This window comes from Pieris brassicae, chromosome 8 (assembly GCF_905147105.1).
Source record: "Pieris brassicae chromosome 8, ilPieBrab1.1, whole genome shotgun sequence".
NCBI classification, from domain to species: Eukaryota; Metazoa; Arthropoda; class Insecta; order Lepidoptera; family Pieridae; genus Pieris; species Pieris brassicae.
The window spans coordinates 5776899-5793115 of NC_059672.1; the positions used below are offsets into that span (position 1 = coordinate 5776899).

Sequence of the window (16217 nt, forward strand, 5' to 3'; positions counted from 1 at the left end):
ACTTACTTTAACATAAGCATATCTTAGCCTTACCTGATGACTGTACCGTTGTCTGTCCCAGAGTCTATTTGTAATACAGTCGTTTGAGATTCATTCCATAAGCCGTCCGAGTGGTCTCTGTAATTATGAAACAACATTATGATGATGAGGAGAAATGTAAAAATGGCGAAAGAGCAATAAACAAAAATCTAAAAAGTATTTACCAGAAAATGATCGCTTATCGCAAGGTCTACTTATATTACTAAATTTCTAAAATTCTAGTTTAGTGATATTGTTAATACAGTTGTAGTGTTGTCATCTTCTTCCCTGTATTTAATTAGATCATTACCTGCTGTGATCGACAGTCAATGATTCATTGGATGCTGAGGGTGATTTTTTTTCTAACGGTGCAAGAATTTTAGTTAGACTATTCGCTGACGGGATAGTTTTCTCTTTTTCTTCTTCATCTATCTCTTGTTTTTCTACTTCCGGTGAAGTAGGACTCGATTTCGCCGTACTGAAATTACATTAAGTAACCTCTATTTTTAAGTGTTTCTTGGAAAATAGTAAAGATAATAATTTATTGTCTAACGACACTTCGTAATATTTTTCTTAATCTTTTTACCTTAGTTCGAATTTAATTTGGATGGAATGCCTTTATTTAGCAAAAATCCTTTAATAAATATTGTATTGTATTGTATTGTTATTTTTTATTTAAAGAATAATGCTTATTAATCATTATTTATCTCCAGATGGTATTAAATATACACTTAATTGAAATGTGAAAGTTAAACCAAGCTATAAGCAAGCTTAAAGAAGCCAAATAAAGCTAGCATTTAACACCAACCTGTCTTGGAGATTATCCTCTCGGTGAATACTTTCTGTTCTATCTTCAAAGCTAACGCTCCGAATTCTAAATGAATCATGCTTGTAACTAATATATTTTTCATGAAAGTCTTCATATGGAGCATTGCCTTCTGAAGAACTAAGAAGAGAATTACATGAATGAAACGTGAATAAGGCAAGCATTATTTTTATAGATTGAAAATGACTATGCTTATACTAAAGCCGAATAGTAACTCCATACCCTTTATTGTTATTCCATGCTCGATATTCTAAGCCGTGAAGGGATACGCGAGAAAAGTAATGTCTATAGAGATAAAAGTTCTACGGAGTTTTAGATAAATAACACTCATATTTAAAACAGTTAGTAGTAGATAGATAGTAGTAGTAAGATAATTGTTCTAAAGTAATTTTTTAATCCTTTTACGGCTCAAGAACTTAAAGCATGGAATAAATCACGGAAAAGATAAATAAGATTGGAATTTGATCGAGTTTGTATTAGGACCAGTTTCATCAGTGGCCGCTATGGCTTTTACAATTTCACTTGTATTGAAAAATTTGAGTTTTCGAGTTTGATAATTACGCTTTTTGTTTGCGGCAGGCTTGCGGTGTTTACATTTATCTATTCCGTGAACAATATTCGTGTTTTAAGTAAAATTACGTGCGTTATGTGCATTGAGGCGTCATAAATTAATATTAGCCATACCTAAAGGATCCATCGGGTTCAAATGGAAAGATGCCTTCATCCTTAATAGGTGTTTCGTCATAATTTTGAGCAATGTACTGTTTATATGTTGCTTCTCTCTCTCGATCTTCTCTCGTCATATTTTCTTGACTTGTGGACATAATTATTGGTGCATCTTTTCCACCATCGCTAGATGAAATTTCAGTTTTTCGCCTGAAAATTCAATTGTTTCTTAAACGTACTTAATTCTTAATCTTAATTAACTTAATCTATTTTCTTAACTTAATTTATTTTTTTCTAATTTTCATAGATTATTCTTCCCGCCTGCACGTTTGTACCTATTACGTAGGAAAAGGGTTTTAATGTCTGGAAGTAGCATCTAGGAGTAATACACAAGTATAATCAGCCCAGAGATAGATTTAAGTTTACAATTATTAATTTTAAAAAGCCAGTAATGTTAGTAAGGGATGCAGAAAAATATCTTCACGTGAAGAATATGTAAAAAATCTGGTACCAATAAGCAGGATACCGAATCCTAAAGGAAAATAGAGAATAATAAAAAACCTCGTTTAAACCTAGTTGGTAATTATTTTCTATTACATACTAAAGATACTCACGCATCTAGCAAAATTTCTCCTTCGGACAAAGTTTTTTGTAGAATTCTCTTGTTTTTCCTTCGAAGTGTTGTGAAAGGAATGGCTTCATCATCAGGCCTTGGCTCAAAATCAATGATAATTTCCTTTTCATTCTTCTCACTATCGTCAGTGGTCGTCACCGATGTCTCAGTGGATGGTTCTGATTGAAATGTCGATGTCTTAGATAATGGATGGGAATTTGTAGTCTTTTGCGAAGCGTCACTTGTGCTCTTTGATAATATCGATCTTAATGATTTATCGATTTTCGCCTGTTTAGCGATCTCTTGCTGCAAATACTCTAAATTCCGTCTGTTTAACGCCATACTTTTTTCTATGTTTTCGATGTCATCATCAATAGTGTCGTCTCTATCGCTTTCGTGAATAAATTGGAAGTTTTGTTGGAAATATTCTTGGGCTTGTTTTTGAAGTGCACTAAGTTCTGAGGATTTGTCTATTTGAGAGGAAGCTACGGATTTGATGGAGCATGACGTGACGTCATCCGAGTCGCCTCTTTGTAATGGTGAAATGGGTGTGGGTGAATGAGGGGAACGAGGTGGTTCTTCTGATTGTGTTCTGTGTAGTTTTTCATGCTCACCCGTGATAATACTGAAATATTTAAATAGTAAATTATACTAAAAATTAAATTAGTATTGTATACCAGTTTTAGATTGTCGGTTAATTTATCTAATATTTTGATTAGATATAACCAATACGATTCCCAATACTCAATGACCTGAATTGAACATTAAGCAGTATAAGTACTTGTTTAGTGGTATATGTTATTATTCTTCAAACTTTTAATCAAAATTCTTTTTACACTCAAATACGACATACCTTCTGTTTCCATGGAAATCTTAAAGCCTTAAAACCATTTCCATATAGGATAAATATCTTGACCACAGAGTACACATAGCGATAAACCAAAACTTATGTAAGGAGGCATTTAACGAAGCAAAATATACCTTTCAATAGCAGCAGCAACTTCATCGTGAGCGCCTGTCAGTCGATCACCTCCAACCTCAGAAAATGATTTTGTCAATCTTCTAGCACCTACTGTGATACCATTTGTTTGTACGCCAGCTGCTACCATTTTGACCTGAAACGTATTAATAATAATATTAACAAGTTATCACGAATTTCAGATGTGTCTTCTTAAACTTTTAAAGGCCACTTTATTTTACCTTATTCTGCTTTAATTTAATTTAAGTAATTTAATAAAATTTAAGTAAAATAATTTAAATTAAGCTTACTTTTTGACTGGCTTGTATTTCTAATACGTGGGTAACACTGAAAATGTTTGAGCTGGCCAGATAGAAACATTGCTAATAAAAACGTTATAAATTAAATTAAAGAACTCTTTGGTAACCTTACGTAGTATATTATAATCATTTGTTTTTGTTAATTGGCGGCAAATTTAAAACTCTTGTTACACGTGAAAATGAACCTAACGCAACACGTCAATTATTTATTATGACTTTCGTTGTGGGCTTACTCAACAACAAAGCTATGATAGGTTGCGATTAGCATTTCTTAATGAAGCCCCATCTCGTGCCACTATTTATGATTGGTTTAACGAGTTTAAGCGTGGACGTAAAAATCTCAATGATTATCCGCGTGAGGGACGTCTCTTAACAGAGACTACAGAAGACAACATCAGTGCTGTGCGACGCATGATAGATGAAGTTAAGAGAGTGATGAAGACCTATCAGCTGATATGAGCAAGCCTAGGCATTAGTAAGAGTCAAGTTCAAAAAATATATAACGAACATTTAGGCGTAACTGGTGTCGTAATTGTTGACTTTAACAGCGGTGACTCAAATGCTGTCAACTCAATTTCACATCACACACACACAGGTTCATCACAGGTGATGAAAGCTGGATATATTGCTACGAACCCGAAACCAAAAGACAATCAGCTCAGTGGGTGTTTCCTTTCAAGGATCGGCCAACTAAGGTAAAGAAAGGAAGATGTCAATGAAAAAATATGATTGTCTCATTCTTTGGTCGGAAAGGTCATTTCGCGACAGATGTTGTAGAAGATGGAAGAACAGTTAGTGCAGACTGGTATGTCAATCGCTGTTTGCCTGTTGTCTTGGAAAAAAATTGTCTTCTTCAATGACCCACGACAATGCTCCAGCGGACTCCGCAAAATGGACTGTGAAATATTTGACTATGGCAGGTGTCGAGATAATGAGTATAATAATTTTGTTCATAGAAAGTACAATACGCACCCTCTTAATTGTTCTTGGACTGAGAGACAAATAGTTTGTGGTTTTCTTTCCCAAACTTGCTTCAGTTTGTGTTGCTTGTGTTCTCATAACGCCTTTCTTTAATGTGTCTGAAATCAGGTATAAGTGAGAACCTTTACTTATAACACACAAAGATTTATAGTAAGGGCATATTCTTGTATTAAACATTTTTGACTAAATTTTGCGAATCAGATAAAACGAGAACACTTACCTAACACTAGTACTTTGGCGGGTTCAGTCTGTGTCGGTCTCGGCAGCGAAGTGGCAGGGATTGGGGCAGACATTGGTGCAATTGGAGGGTAATGCACCGGAGCAGGCGCAACAAATTGCGGGTAGGGAGCGAATGGCTGGAACATTACCGGCAGCGTCGCGTATGCTTTGTTATCAGGCTGTAATTACAAAGATTTTTGTAATTGTACCAACTACACATTTTATAATAAGACAAATATAATATAAAAACTATCCTGATATGATATTTAGGTACGTACTAAGTATGTACTAAGTAGAGAACGTAATGTAACATCTGAACGAAATAGTGTGCAAAATTGATACATCAAATAAGGTACTTAGTTATCCAACATCAGCATATAGTTTCCTCTAAGTGCTCTTGATAACAGCAAAATTATAGTAAACTGATTATTTTATTTATCTATATTTTAGTAAACTAACAAGTCTCACTAGGTGTCTACGTATTTTGTAACCAGTACAATATTGCTTTAGTTACATACTGTAGTTTATTATTTCCGCCTCTTAATTTTGAAAAGTTATACGAAGTTAATACATTTATTTTGAGCTATACATAAGACGCTTATCAAAACCCATTATTTATGTCTAGATGATAAGAAGTTATAATAAAAATACTTATGACACCAAATGTCCCATGAAAAATTATTTATAGTTTGTTTACGAACCCTAACAACACGTCCATCGATCAGCCTCTCGCAGTTCCGGTAGCGGTTTCCGCTAACGGCTGCGGGCATCACTGAGTCGTCAAAGGTCGTCAGGGTGTGCGAGCGAGCGAAGGATACATGTTTTGTCCTGTAATAATAATAGATCGCAATACAGAAAGATATTATTCTTGAGGATTGTTTTTATAAAGTGTTTAAAAAATATGGGGCTGCTTTCATTTAGGTAACTGCACCTATTTTTGGAAGTACAGAGTTGGGTGGTATTTACAAACCATTATAAGTATATTGAGACACATATAACATTCAACATATTCGAATATTAAATTGTATACTTCTCGACAATTAAGGGCATTAGTTATGTCAACGTTTTGACATACGGGATACTTAGTTATAAGCTTCGATTCTGAACTCAACCATTTAACTAAAATTCGTAAATAGAGATTTTGCATTCATAAAATGATATTTCTACACAGCTTGAAGCTTAAAGCGTTACCGTGTTTCTAAAGAAGTTGGTAAATTAAACTGTCCTGCAAAAATATTCAAGAAGTACAGAAGCATTTACAGAAACTTATGTGATACGAAGTCTAAGGCGGGTAAATTTTTAAAACCAAAAATAAATTGTATTTATAAAAATTCTTTAATAATTACGTCAATATAGGTAATTTCAGGACAAATTAAGATTCAATGTAGGTATTATTATATTTGTTTAAAATTTTGCATACACATCTTTAAAGGCAATTTCTCCGTACTTCAGTGCATACTACAGTGCAGCGATAAACTGTCTATTGAATTTCTTAATTGAGATTACGCATTAGGATACAAAATTGCTTCTGGAGATTAACAGAAATCGAGATTTTTTTTAAAATATTTTATATTAGGAACAGAATTCAAAGAGATAGATATCATTTCCAAAAGTGAAACTATGTTACTATAGGTAACAACTCAATAATGAGTCGAAACACTATGTTGTGCTTTTGATAGTGCAACTGAACTTTTTCGTTTGTTACCACTAAGATTTATGGCAGATATGTCAAGATAAATTTTACATTCCATTGAATTTTTGTTGATAATACAAATTATATTTGTCTACCAAACCAAGTAAAACAAAAACACTATTAGACTATCCTATATTTTATCAGTCTTACACACACAATCGTTACTTTATAACATCATATTTATATGTGATATAAGACGTTTACCTTATGTCTCATGCAGTTTACCCAAAGACCCTGACTACGTAATTAAACTATGTGATGTAATGATAGTGGCAGATGAGTTACGTTACCTGTGCGGTGGTATGGTGAGTGGTGGTGGCGGGGGAGGCGGTGGTATTGGTGTGTGGGCGGGACAGCTGGAACATTGCAATAATCCTTAATACTGTGCGCTTTAAGCTCTAAAAGCTTTGCGACTATGGGTACAAAATGGTAATTTGATAGGTCTGAATTTTAATATTATGCTTGATTTGTCAATGGTGATTCCTTATTATTTTTAACCTAGACAAATAAAATAAAAATAAATGAAAGACGTAATTAACTTGGTGGAAATAATATTAAGCTCGTCAGGTTGATATTAAATGTAAAATATAGTTTAATTCAAAATTATAATAACGCTTCGTTGTGGAAATAATAATTAAACAATCTTAATAATATTTTTTTTATATAATAATAATGTCTTTCTTAATAACTATGTTTTTATAATCGGACGTCGAGGCTGAATATGAAATTCCACCTGTAACACATCGACGTCTGTCGTTCCACAACTTAAAACCAGCACTATTTGGAACTAACTGCCCACTGAAGTATTTCCAAACCAATTTGACATAGGATCCTTTAAGAAAAGATTACTAATTGTTAAAAGGCCGGCAATGCACTCGCGAGCCCTCTGGCATTAAAAGTGTCCATGCCTGCCCGTTTGCCGCAAGTTCTTTAATAAAAGTGTACTTTTAACATCATTAGAATGTGTATCAATCCATTCATGAGGTGTAAGCGATTAATTAAACTATACTAGATAAGGCAGTGTGTAGCAATGAAAAGCATAGATACGGAGATGTATGATCTGCCAAATATAAACATATTTCATAAGTAGCTTATAATCAATTCTTAAAATAAGCTTAGTGAGATTTTACACAATCTGGCGAGAACACTCAACAATGAAAATAAGTTATTTATATAAGTTACGAGTATTTCCAAACATAAGCAATTTTAAGTTCATAACAATTGTGTGAACCCATATTTTCCATAATGCATTTATCAGAGTATTGCATTATAAGTTGAATGTTTTATCCTAACAAAATGTTGTTGCCTAGCCACAAATAAACGACGGCGACGAAAATACGACATAATTATAAATTTAAATATAATACTTTAGTAAATATAGTCATACAATATGACAACCATGCATTCAAACATGAGAAATTAATGAATATTAAATTAAGCTTATTTTCAGGTCAACGAACGAGGTCAACAGCTTCAATGAAGATCAGTAGCTATCAGTAGAGACTTCAAATTTATTACATATTTGAGACACATTTTACTTCCGATATTGAAACCACTTTAAATCTATCAGCGTGGGGACGTGTCGACCCCATTGCCTACTGGTGAAATAACCTGTGACAGGATATTTAACCAGCGCAATTAGTCAACTCTTTTCTAGTGAGAGTGCCTTTAAGCTTCAGCTAAGTGGGCAGGTCATTGAGTCTGTGTTCCTGTGAACACCAACTTGTGTTTGAAATCGAAACTCGGCTACATGGAGTGTCGGACTGGGGTAGTCTAAATCTAGTCCAATTTTATCTTAAGAAAACACAGATTTCCGTCAAAAACCCCTGTTTGAAGAAACTGTCCTTAAAGCCTCAACTAGAATCGGAATATTGGGAGTTGACATATCGAATAATGTTCAGTTTCTAGGCGACAGTACTTCACTCCGGGCTACCGTTTGCAAATTTAAAAAGCGAAAATTCGTCCTCACTTGGAGTAGTGTTGTAGTGTTCTCTCTGACCTATGCTTTCAGCTGAGTTCCATCATCGGACGTTAAGGCAAAATACAAAATAACATGCGTATCACCTCGACATCCGTCGTTCTACAACTGAGCGTTTCTTAAGGCAGTTTGCAGCGTACCACCAATATGTGGAACCAGATGCCCCCTGAAGTATTTCCGAACCAATTCGACTTACGGTCCTTTAAGAAAAGAGCGTACCAATTCTTAAAAGGCTGGCCGAGTTACGAGCCGTCTGGCATTGAAAGTGTCCATGGGCGGCGGTATCACTTATCATCAGGTGAGCCTCTAGTCCGTTTGTCTTGTTACATAAAAAAGAAGTTTTATCGTTAGGTGTCGGCAGTTTGTTGCAAAGAACCCATTAAGGCCGTATCGGTTTTACACAGTAGCACTGCTGTTCGCAGCTCGAAGCTTTAATGATACATGCTCATTATGTATTGTGGATAGAATATGTATGGGTAATGGACGCATCATTAGCTTTGATTCGATTCGATTGGCAACATCGTAAAGGACATTGATGAATTGATAGATCGGTTTCCATAGACTAAATTCGGCGTTATATTTGTTATTAAGTTGGTCAAAACATCTATGGTTAATAGTTAGATACATATTTTATGTAAAAATTCCAATAAAAGAACTATGCTCATGGGAAAGCTTATAATACATTATTATACCACTATACAACTATTCAAAAATTATGCCTTGTATGAGTTTTTCATATAACTCGGTATTGTCAAAGATATAATTTGTAAATGATACTTATGTTACTACGCAATTTTTTTTTATTTTACAGGAGGCTGACGGGCAAGAGGCTTACCTGATGTTAAGTGAAACTGCCGCACATGGACGCTCACACTGCCAGAAGGCTCGAGAGCGCGTTGCCGGCATTTTAAGAATAACGCTCTTTTCTTGAAGAACCCTAAGTCGAATTGGTTCGGAAATACTTCTTCAGTGGGAAGTATTTGCGTTGAAGGGCAAATTCTTGTCGAAAAACAAAAAGCATTCAATGACCTTTGCATAACCCCGATATTGTAGCATTGGTGTTATTAACACTACACTTTGTTTAAAACAAGTATTAATAACAATAATACAAACAAGAGTCTCTCACAGAACACGGCTTCTAAAATCACCTGTCAATCAAGAGTTTGCATGCTAATTGTGTAGTATTAGAAATACAATATGGTTCGATACAATGCTCTTACGCTTCACTAGTAATAATTACAGGATTATAGCTCAAAGGACATTATTGTTACGCAATGTGATTGTTAAAATATGTTAAATCGATAAAAGGACAAAAATTATTCAGTCTAGTATATTGTCAATATCATAATTTCAGTTTCGCCAGTTATTTGAACGGTTTAGATACGCCTACGTACGTTTTCCATACATATATTCGCTACTTTTATTACAATAGCTACTCGATATTAGATATTTTTGTGGTAAGTTCTTTGTGTTTGCTTAATCGATTTTGTTCTTCACGATAAATTCAGTACGAATAAATCAAGTGTGAATATTTAACTGATTTCATTTTCAACTTCGTGTAATAAATGAACAGAAAATGGTATAACGTAATTGAGAACTTCTAGCTAAAGCAAAGTTTCTTGGAATCGAATAAATAGCGTTTATTGTTATTTTTAAAGAGCCCTACTTAATAAGATTAACCTGGTTCTACGACAATATAAAATATAGGCAAAATAAATATTACTTTAGTCTAGAACTGTGATGAATATTTATAATAAAATTTAATTATGTTTTGCATCAATATATTTGTAAGAAATTTTGTAAATAGCTAATCTGGCCTTATGGCCATAATATTACAGGTACTTATATACTGTTACATAAAAACTCTTCTTTTTTTCCACTTACGCAGCAAGCAGTGGCGAAATTTCCGTCGGAAACAGTGCGTAAATGTATAGATTCGTGGCCTAACAGATAATTGGCCCGTAAAAAAGCAAAAAGTGGCCATTTCGAATCGATTTTTTTTTTGGTTTTATGCCTTTGTCTCTAATAAATATGTATGTATAAATAGGTATAAATTTTAACAATATGACTTCATTCATGTTTTTGTAACAGAAGTTATAGCCGGACTAGGTAGATTAGCTTTTTGGTTTTAACTCAAAGAAATTAAAGACTTAATTATTTTTGCCTTAGTTGAAATCTTCTTGAAAATCGTCCATCGACAGGTTGATTAAACTGTTTAGCTGGTGTGTTGATTATTGGTTTATTTATTTATGGAAAACCAAATAACATAATACATCAAACCTAACAACCCTAACAAGCGATCTCTTCTAGACAACCCTAGGTGAATTATTAACAAATAAAGTAGGTATACTTTAAAACATTTTTTATTGCGTATTACTATTTACTGAATCCTTACTACTACACAAAGGAGGATCCTATGTTATTATCAGTTTAATAAAAAAATGTTGTTATGTATTGTATTTCGAACACATTTTTTTATTTATTTTATTCCGCAACGAAAATATTACGTTTACATTTAATTAACGAGAAAAAGCACGTAGAAACATTTTCATTTTGATTTATCAATATTCTCATAAGTCATATTTTTATTTCATAATTAAATTCGTAGAAACCTTCAAAGGAAAATCCATTTGTGGAAACAGTAATCAAATTATTGAATTTCCTCGTGTCTGTAAAGATGAAAACTAAAAATACATTTTATTACCGTTATGAGAGTTGAAGCTTGGTGCACGTTTTGTAAGCTCGGACAATATTAACATATATATTATAACTGTAACAGTATGTTTAATATATTGAATTTGATTTAATGCACTGAACTCGTATTAGTTTTGAAGAGTTAAAGTAATGTAACTTTGAATAAGAGTTAATTTTTTTGTAATATATTTCACGCGCCTGGCTAATTAGGACAAGACTTTTATTCCATAGATAAACATTTTATTGGTGCAGCCTAGTTTGTTTTAAAACTTTTTACTTAATAACATAGTTTTAAGAATTACGCGGTGAATATAATGTTAAAATACTTACGGTATAATGGAAGGAGGCCGGGGAAGCGAGCCGCCCCGACTTACAGAAGCGATTTGATCGACACTGTAATTTTGCGGCCAACCCGCGTTATCTTCTATTACCGATCTGAAAGAACAATTTATTGTCTGTTTAGGCTTCAACAAAGGTTTTTATTATATTTTTATCGCATATGTTAGATATTTTTTGCAAATAAATATCGATTTTTTCCTTGAGGGTCGCATATAATGGAGACCAACATACTTTTAATAAAAACTAAATCGCTTAAGAGATCTCGACGTAAACACAGTTTGACAGAAAGAGACGAGTGTCATAAGTTAAGATATGATATGTTAGATCAAAGGCCGGCAACTCACTTGCGAACCTTCTGGAAATCTGAGTGTCCATGGGCGGCGGTATCACTTAACATAGCCTCCTGCCCGTTTGCCTTCTATTACATCAAAAAAAAGACGTTGGCCACCTAGGGTCTATGCAAATATCATAAATTGTTTTAGAAGCCTAGCCTTGCTCAACTATCAACTGGTTCGATCGGCTTAGACAAATACCTTACGTAAGATATGAAATAGTACTAACACTATGTATATAAAAATAGATATCTGTGGTCAAGATTAGGGGATATTTTACAATAAATATGCTTCAACAATATTATATTATATCTAACTTCAACGATTATTATCTTTTTTATAGGTCGTAGGTTCGAACTACGGCCGTGCATTGACTTTCGATGTGCGCACTGCGTGTTCAACTCTCGTTCGAACGGTGAAGGAAATCATCGTGAGGAAATCGGCATAAATTGGACGCAAAAAACCGCGTGTAGAGAGAGAAAGCTGTTCACCTACTTGCCTTTTAGAATATAAACAAACGATCACAATACAGGCTCAGAGTTTGTAGTGCCACTGATTTTTTTAGTAGAAGACTTTGTGTTTGCTATGTCAAAGACTTAAGGTCTAAAATATGCCTTTTTCCTCGCGGTGTTTATCTGATCCAAAGTAATTGTATACAAAGAAAAATTCATTGTTGTACGGCCGGGATTTTAACGTACATGTCAGGATTGAGAGGCGATAGATAAAATATTTTTAATATCTTCTTTAAATAAGTTGAAAAAATTTCTACCAAAGTGAACAACATTAAGTTCAATTTGTGGTATCTAAAGTCTTTTATTAAGCTATTAAAGATCTTTTCGATATTGGACCATTGTTAATTACCACTTAGAATCTCTTCATTAACAGAATTACATTTTGCTTAATTAATGTTACGGAATAATGTTGGCTATAATTAAAATAAAAGATGAAAATTTAATTTGGAAGTCGTTAGGATGTTTTATGATGGGAAATGAGGAATTTGTTTTCCAAGTTTCAAGTATTTTTTTTAGGTCTACGTAAAAGTATTCATTACGTATCCAATGGCACCTCAAAGCAAATGAGTTTTCACTATATTATCATATACTGTTGTGTTGTGTATGTTGAACTGTACTAGTTGCGCTGATCTGAATTTGCTATAGAATATTGTAGTCATTATACATATTGATTTCTTTTTAGTATAAGGCAATTTAAATAAGTTTGATGTTCTCTCTTGACAGCTATGTTTGCAAATTTCTTAATGATTGTAGCATATTAGTGGTTCAAACCATTTCAGGAATATAGTTTAATAAAAACATGCCCTAAGATATGGCACTGAAATGGTATCCCTGGGCTATCAATATCTTGGCTACCAAACGCTGTAAGGTCTTTAATAGTTCGTCTCTCTCTATCAAATTGAGTTCACGCCGTGGCTCAAAAGGACAGATGAATTATATAATTGAAATTTGCTATTAAAAAAATATATACTGTGGCCACTCCATCCGGGTGAAGTCTTCATCCTCTGGCATCCAGGTGTAGCGTTTGGGGTCAGGTTGTGCGCACACTGAGCGTGGCCGCCGACGAAAGTATGAGCATTCCAAGTCGGCATCATGTGCACACACCTCGGCCGGTGGAGGTGCAGGTTGGCCGAACCTAGTACACATTTTTTATACATAATACAAGACTATGCCCAGTATCAGTTAACAATATTTTCAAACTGTTGGAGTTTAAAGTAACTTAACGTTTTTTTTAATAAAGATATCCTATCCTTTGTTATGTTTAAACAAGTGTTTCCAAATGTGAGGTCCACACCCCACAGGGAGGCAATTTGATTGTTAGGGGGGGGGATGTTGTATTTGAAAATTTCTTAAAATTATTTCAATTTGAATTTCAGTTTATCCTTATGTTCTAAAATTTACTTACTGTTTTTTGTTAAAAATTTCCTAGTAATTTCTTCCTAGAACCTATTATTTAATTGAAGAAATGGGTATACGAATTCTAGAATCTCAGGTGGGGCCAAAGCACATAAAAGGTTAGAACACTGGTTTAAACGGCGTTGATCCAATTAAACCCAATAAAAACTTTGTAAGATTTAGTCTCACGTTTCAGCAACTTATCTTTTTTAGAAACAACCTGTATCGCGCGTATTATTTTACTGTGATTTATATAAGAGTGTGGGTTTTGAGCTACAATGCATTGAATGACAGTATGATTTTACAATCCATACATTGCAACTGTGTAGGACTTTTTAGTCACAACAAACCGAGTTCTAGAATATTGATTAATGTCAGTTCAACAAATATCTTAAATTCTATTCACAGATTAACATTGTACACAACTTTAATTATATTTAAAGCAAATTCATCATTCATCTCAAAAGACTTATTTTGACGTAAATATAAAAGTATTACTAAGAAATAGAAATTTAAATCTCTATTTGAATAAAAGTATTGCATTTTTAAAAGGAAAACGTTTTACCTGGGATACCGCTGTATGGGCGCATAATCGGTGTTGAGATTCTCCTCGGAAGGCACTCGCCGTCGGACACAAACGGATAGAAATGACGCTCTGTAATGGAAAATGTTTTTCAATTTGCCAATCCGAGTTTGATATTTAAATAAAAACTAACTTTGATAACAATTTTTTAATTCATATAATTTCGCGCGTAAGAATGCTATGTTTTTCGTCAACATTTGAGAACAGATATCAAGTATAATATTACATTTTCTCTGGGATATAAACGGCAGCGGTTTCTATAATGAACAAGTAGAATAATAATTAATAAATATATTGTCTGACTAATAAAAGAAACATGTGTGTGTACTTATGTACACGCGTTAGAAGTTATACTTCTTTGGCGTAACAAAATAAAAACAATTTAGCTTACGCCTTATTCTACGTAGAAAAAACGACACTAACAAAAGAAAAGTGGTATTAAATATATTGAAAGTTTGATTATAACGCATTATCTAGTTAAATAAAGTTTAGTTAAATACACAAAAATATTTCTACATAATTAAAGAAATGGACATTTCTTATTTTAAAATGTTGACTATGCTAACTGCAGGGTGTCGGTTTATTGTGACGCGCGATGTGCGCGCGCATCGTAAAAAATATTCTCTCATCATTTTTCCTCAACACGCCAAAAGAAGTTTAATTTCAAAAAACATTTACAACATACCTACTGTTCTCACTTTAATCCCTTCTGGAATTATGCTAAATAAGTATGACACGTTTGTATTACTACAAACCACAATGGTTTTCAAATATAATATTCCATTATTCTGTATATTAATTAATAGTTTAAAATACATCCATGTTGAGGTATATAAGATGCCTATCTTTAATTGGCTTTAATCACTTTGATAACGAACCCCTAGGTCCAACCTACCTTAAAATACGAATAATTTTTATCCATGTAACAGAGCTGTTGTATAATTTTTTAATGCACTAATAATAGCCTCAAAACCACGCGATCAGGCAAATTTGTGGCTGACAAGCTAAACAGCAGGGGAGTGTCTATCTAAGTAAAGAGCTATAGAGATATAGATATAACATATACAATACGTTAAAAGTAATTTCACCAGATATACAGAACAATATTAAAAGTTCGATTGATTCCTTGCTACCGGAAGCATAAAGAAAAATATTCTATTTTACGTAAACGTATTATCATCCAACGGACGTTTATGTATCATTAGATATCCGTCCTAAGCTCGATTTGATCCATTTACGAACTAAAGATACATTGAATTGTCCCTTCACCCTGGGCAGGGCGTAACTAATACTGTTAATACTTAGGGAGGAATATAATAAAATACTCAATTTATTAACGTAAACGGCGGCCTCTCGAGAGACGTTTATTAAGTTAAGCCGCTTAGATCGCGGAAGTGAAAATAATTCTAATTGACGATTATAAACAATTAATTACAGAAATTCTTATGAAGTCATATTTTAATCACAAATTGTTATTAGACTAGCATATAATATAAAAATTGGCATAACAAAGGACTGTAATAGTTGCAAAAACTGATGGTTTCATCTATAGAAAACTGCCAATGCTGAAGTTTGTAAAAATACTAATGTTGCCATCCATTAGACAATTGTTGCATTTAATTTAATAAATTCCATATCTTTTTCTAGTTCTAGCATTGTGTAATGACTGTATAATTTTTTTCACAGTGAAAATCATTCGGAAGTTACTATACTATACTTATGTTTAACAGTCTTATTTCTTTATTTGCTACGTTAAACATGAAGATAATTTTATAATTCTTATGCTTTTCAAGTCTTATCTTCATTTGAGATCAAAATGAACCAGGATTGGTAGTAAGGCAATGAATAATTTATTGCAGGACTTTTATCTCGTGAGCCTCGCAATCTTTTCTTTGTATTGTATTGTAGAAAGTACCTAGTTACAATGCAAAAGTTTTGTCACAACTATATATGATGAATGAAACTCAAATAAGTTGCTGAAATATGTATTTTAAGAAACAACATTTAAAATTTGCTATTTTATTTAAAAATAATCGTATTTGTTTTCTAATCCAAAATGTTCTAACAAAAGAATGTTCGAATTAAAATTG

The 16217-nt window shown here is 33.2% G+C and overlaps 2 protein-coding genes across 5 annotated transcripts in view; both read right to left on the reverse strand.

Annotated features, from left to right (window-relative positions):
• The window catches only part of LOC123713107, a 28699-nt gene extending 23272 nt beyond the window's left edge, over window positions 1-5427 (reverse strand). For all 4 annotated transcript variants that reach the window (XM_045666611.1, XM_045666612.1, XM_045666613.1 and 1 more), the window contains exons 1-9: window positions 5303-5427; window positions 4603-4780; window positions 4374-4480; window positions 3105-3238; window positions 2125-2748; window positions 1529-1720; window positions 827-964; window positions 329-496; window positions 34-117 (exon numbers count right to left, since the gene is read on the reverse strand). In XM_045666611.1, the coding sequence (XP_045522567.1) occupies window positions 34-117; window positions 329-496; window positions 827-964; window positions 1529-1720; window positions 2125-2748; window positions 3105-3238; window positions 4374-4480; window positions 4603-4780; window positions 5303-5371 (1694 nt within the window). In that variant the 5' untranslated portion in view covers window positions 5372-5427. The remainder of the gene's footprint in view (window positions 1-33; window positions 118-328; window positions 497-826; window positions 965-1528; window positions 1721-2124; window positions 2749-3104; window positions 3239-4373; window positions 4481-4602; window positions 4781-5302) is intronic.
• A 1153-nt stretch (window positions 5428-6580) lies between these two features.
• Window positions 6581-16217, reverse strand: part of LOC123713294 — a 72296-nt gene continuing 62659 nt past the window's right edge. Inside the window, exons 5-8 of the mRNA XM_045666897.1 lie at window positions 14110-14199; window positions 13120-13284; window positions 11297-11401; window positions 6581-6650 (exon numbers count right to left, since the gene is read on the reverse strand). Coding sequence (XP_045522853.1) covers window positions 6581-6650; window positions 11297-11401; window positions 13120-13284; window positions 14110-14199 — 430 coding nt within the window. The remainder of the gene's footprint in view (window positions 6651-11296; window positions 11402-13119; window positions 13285-14109; window positions 14200-16217) is intronic.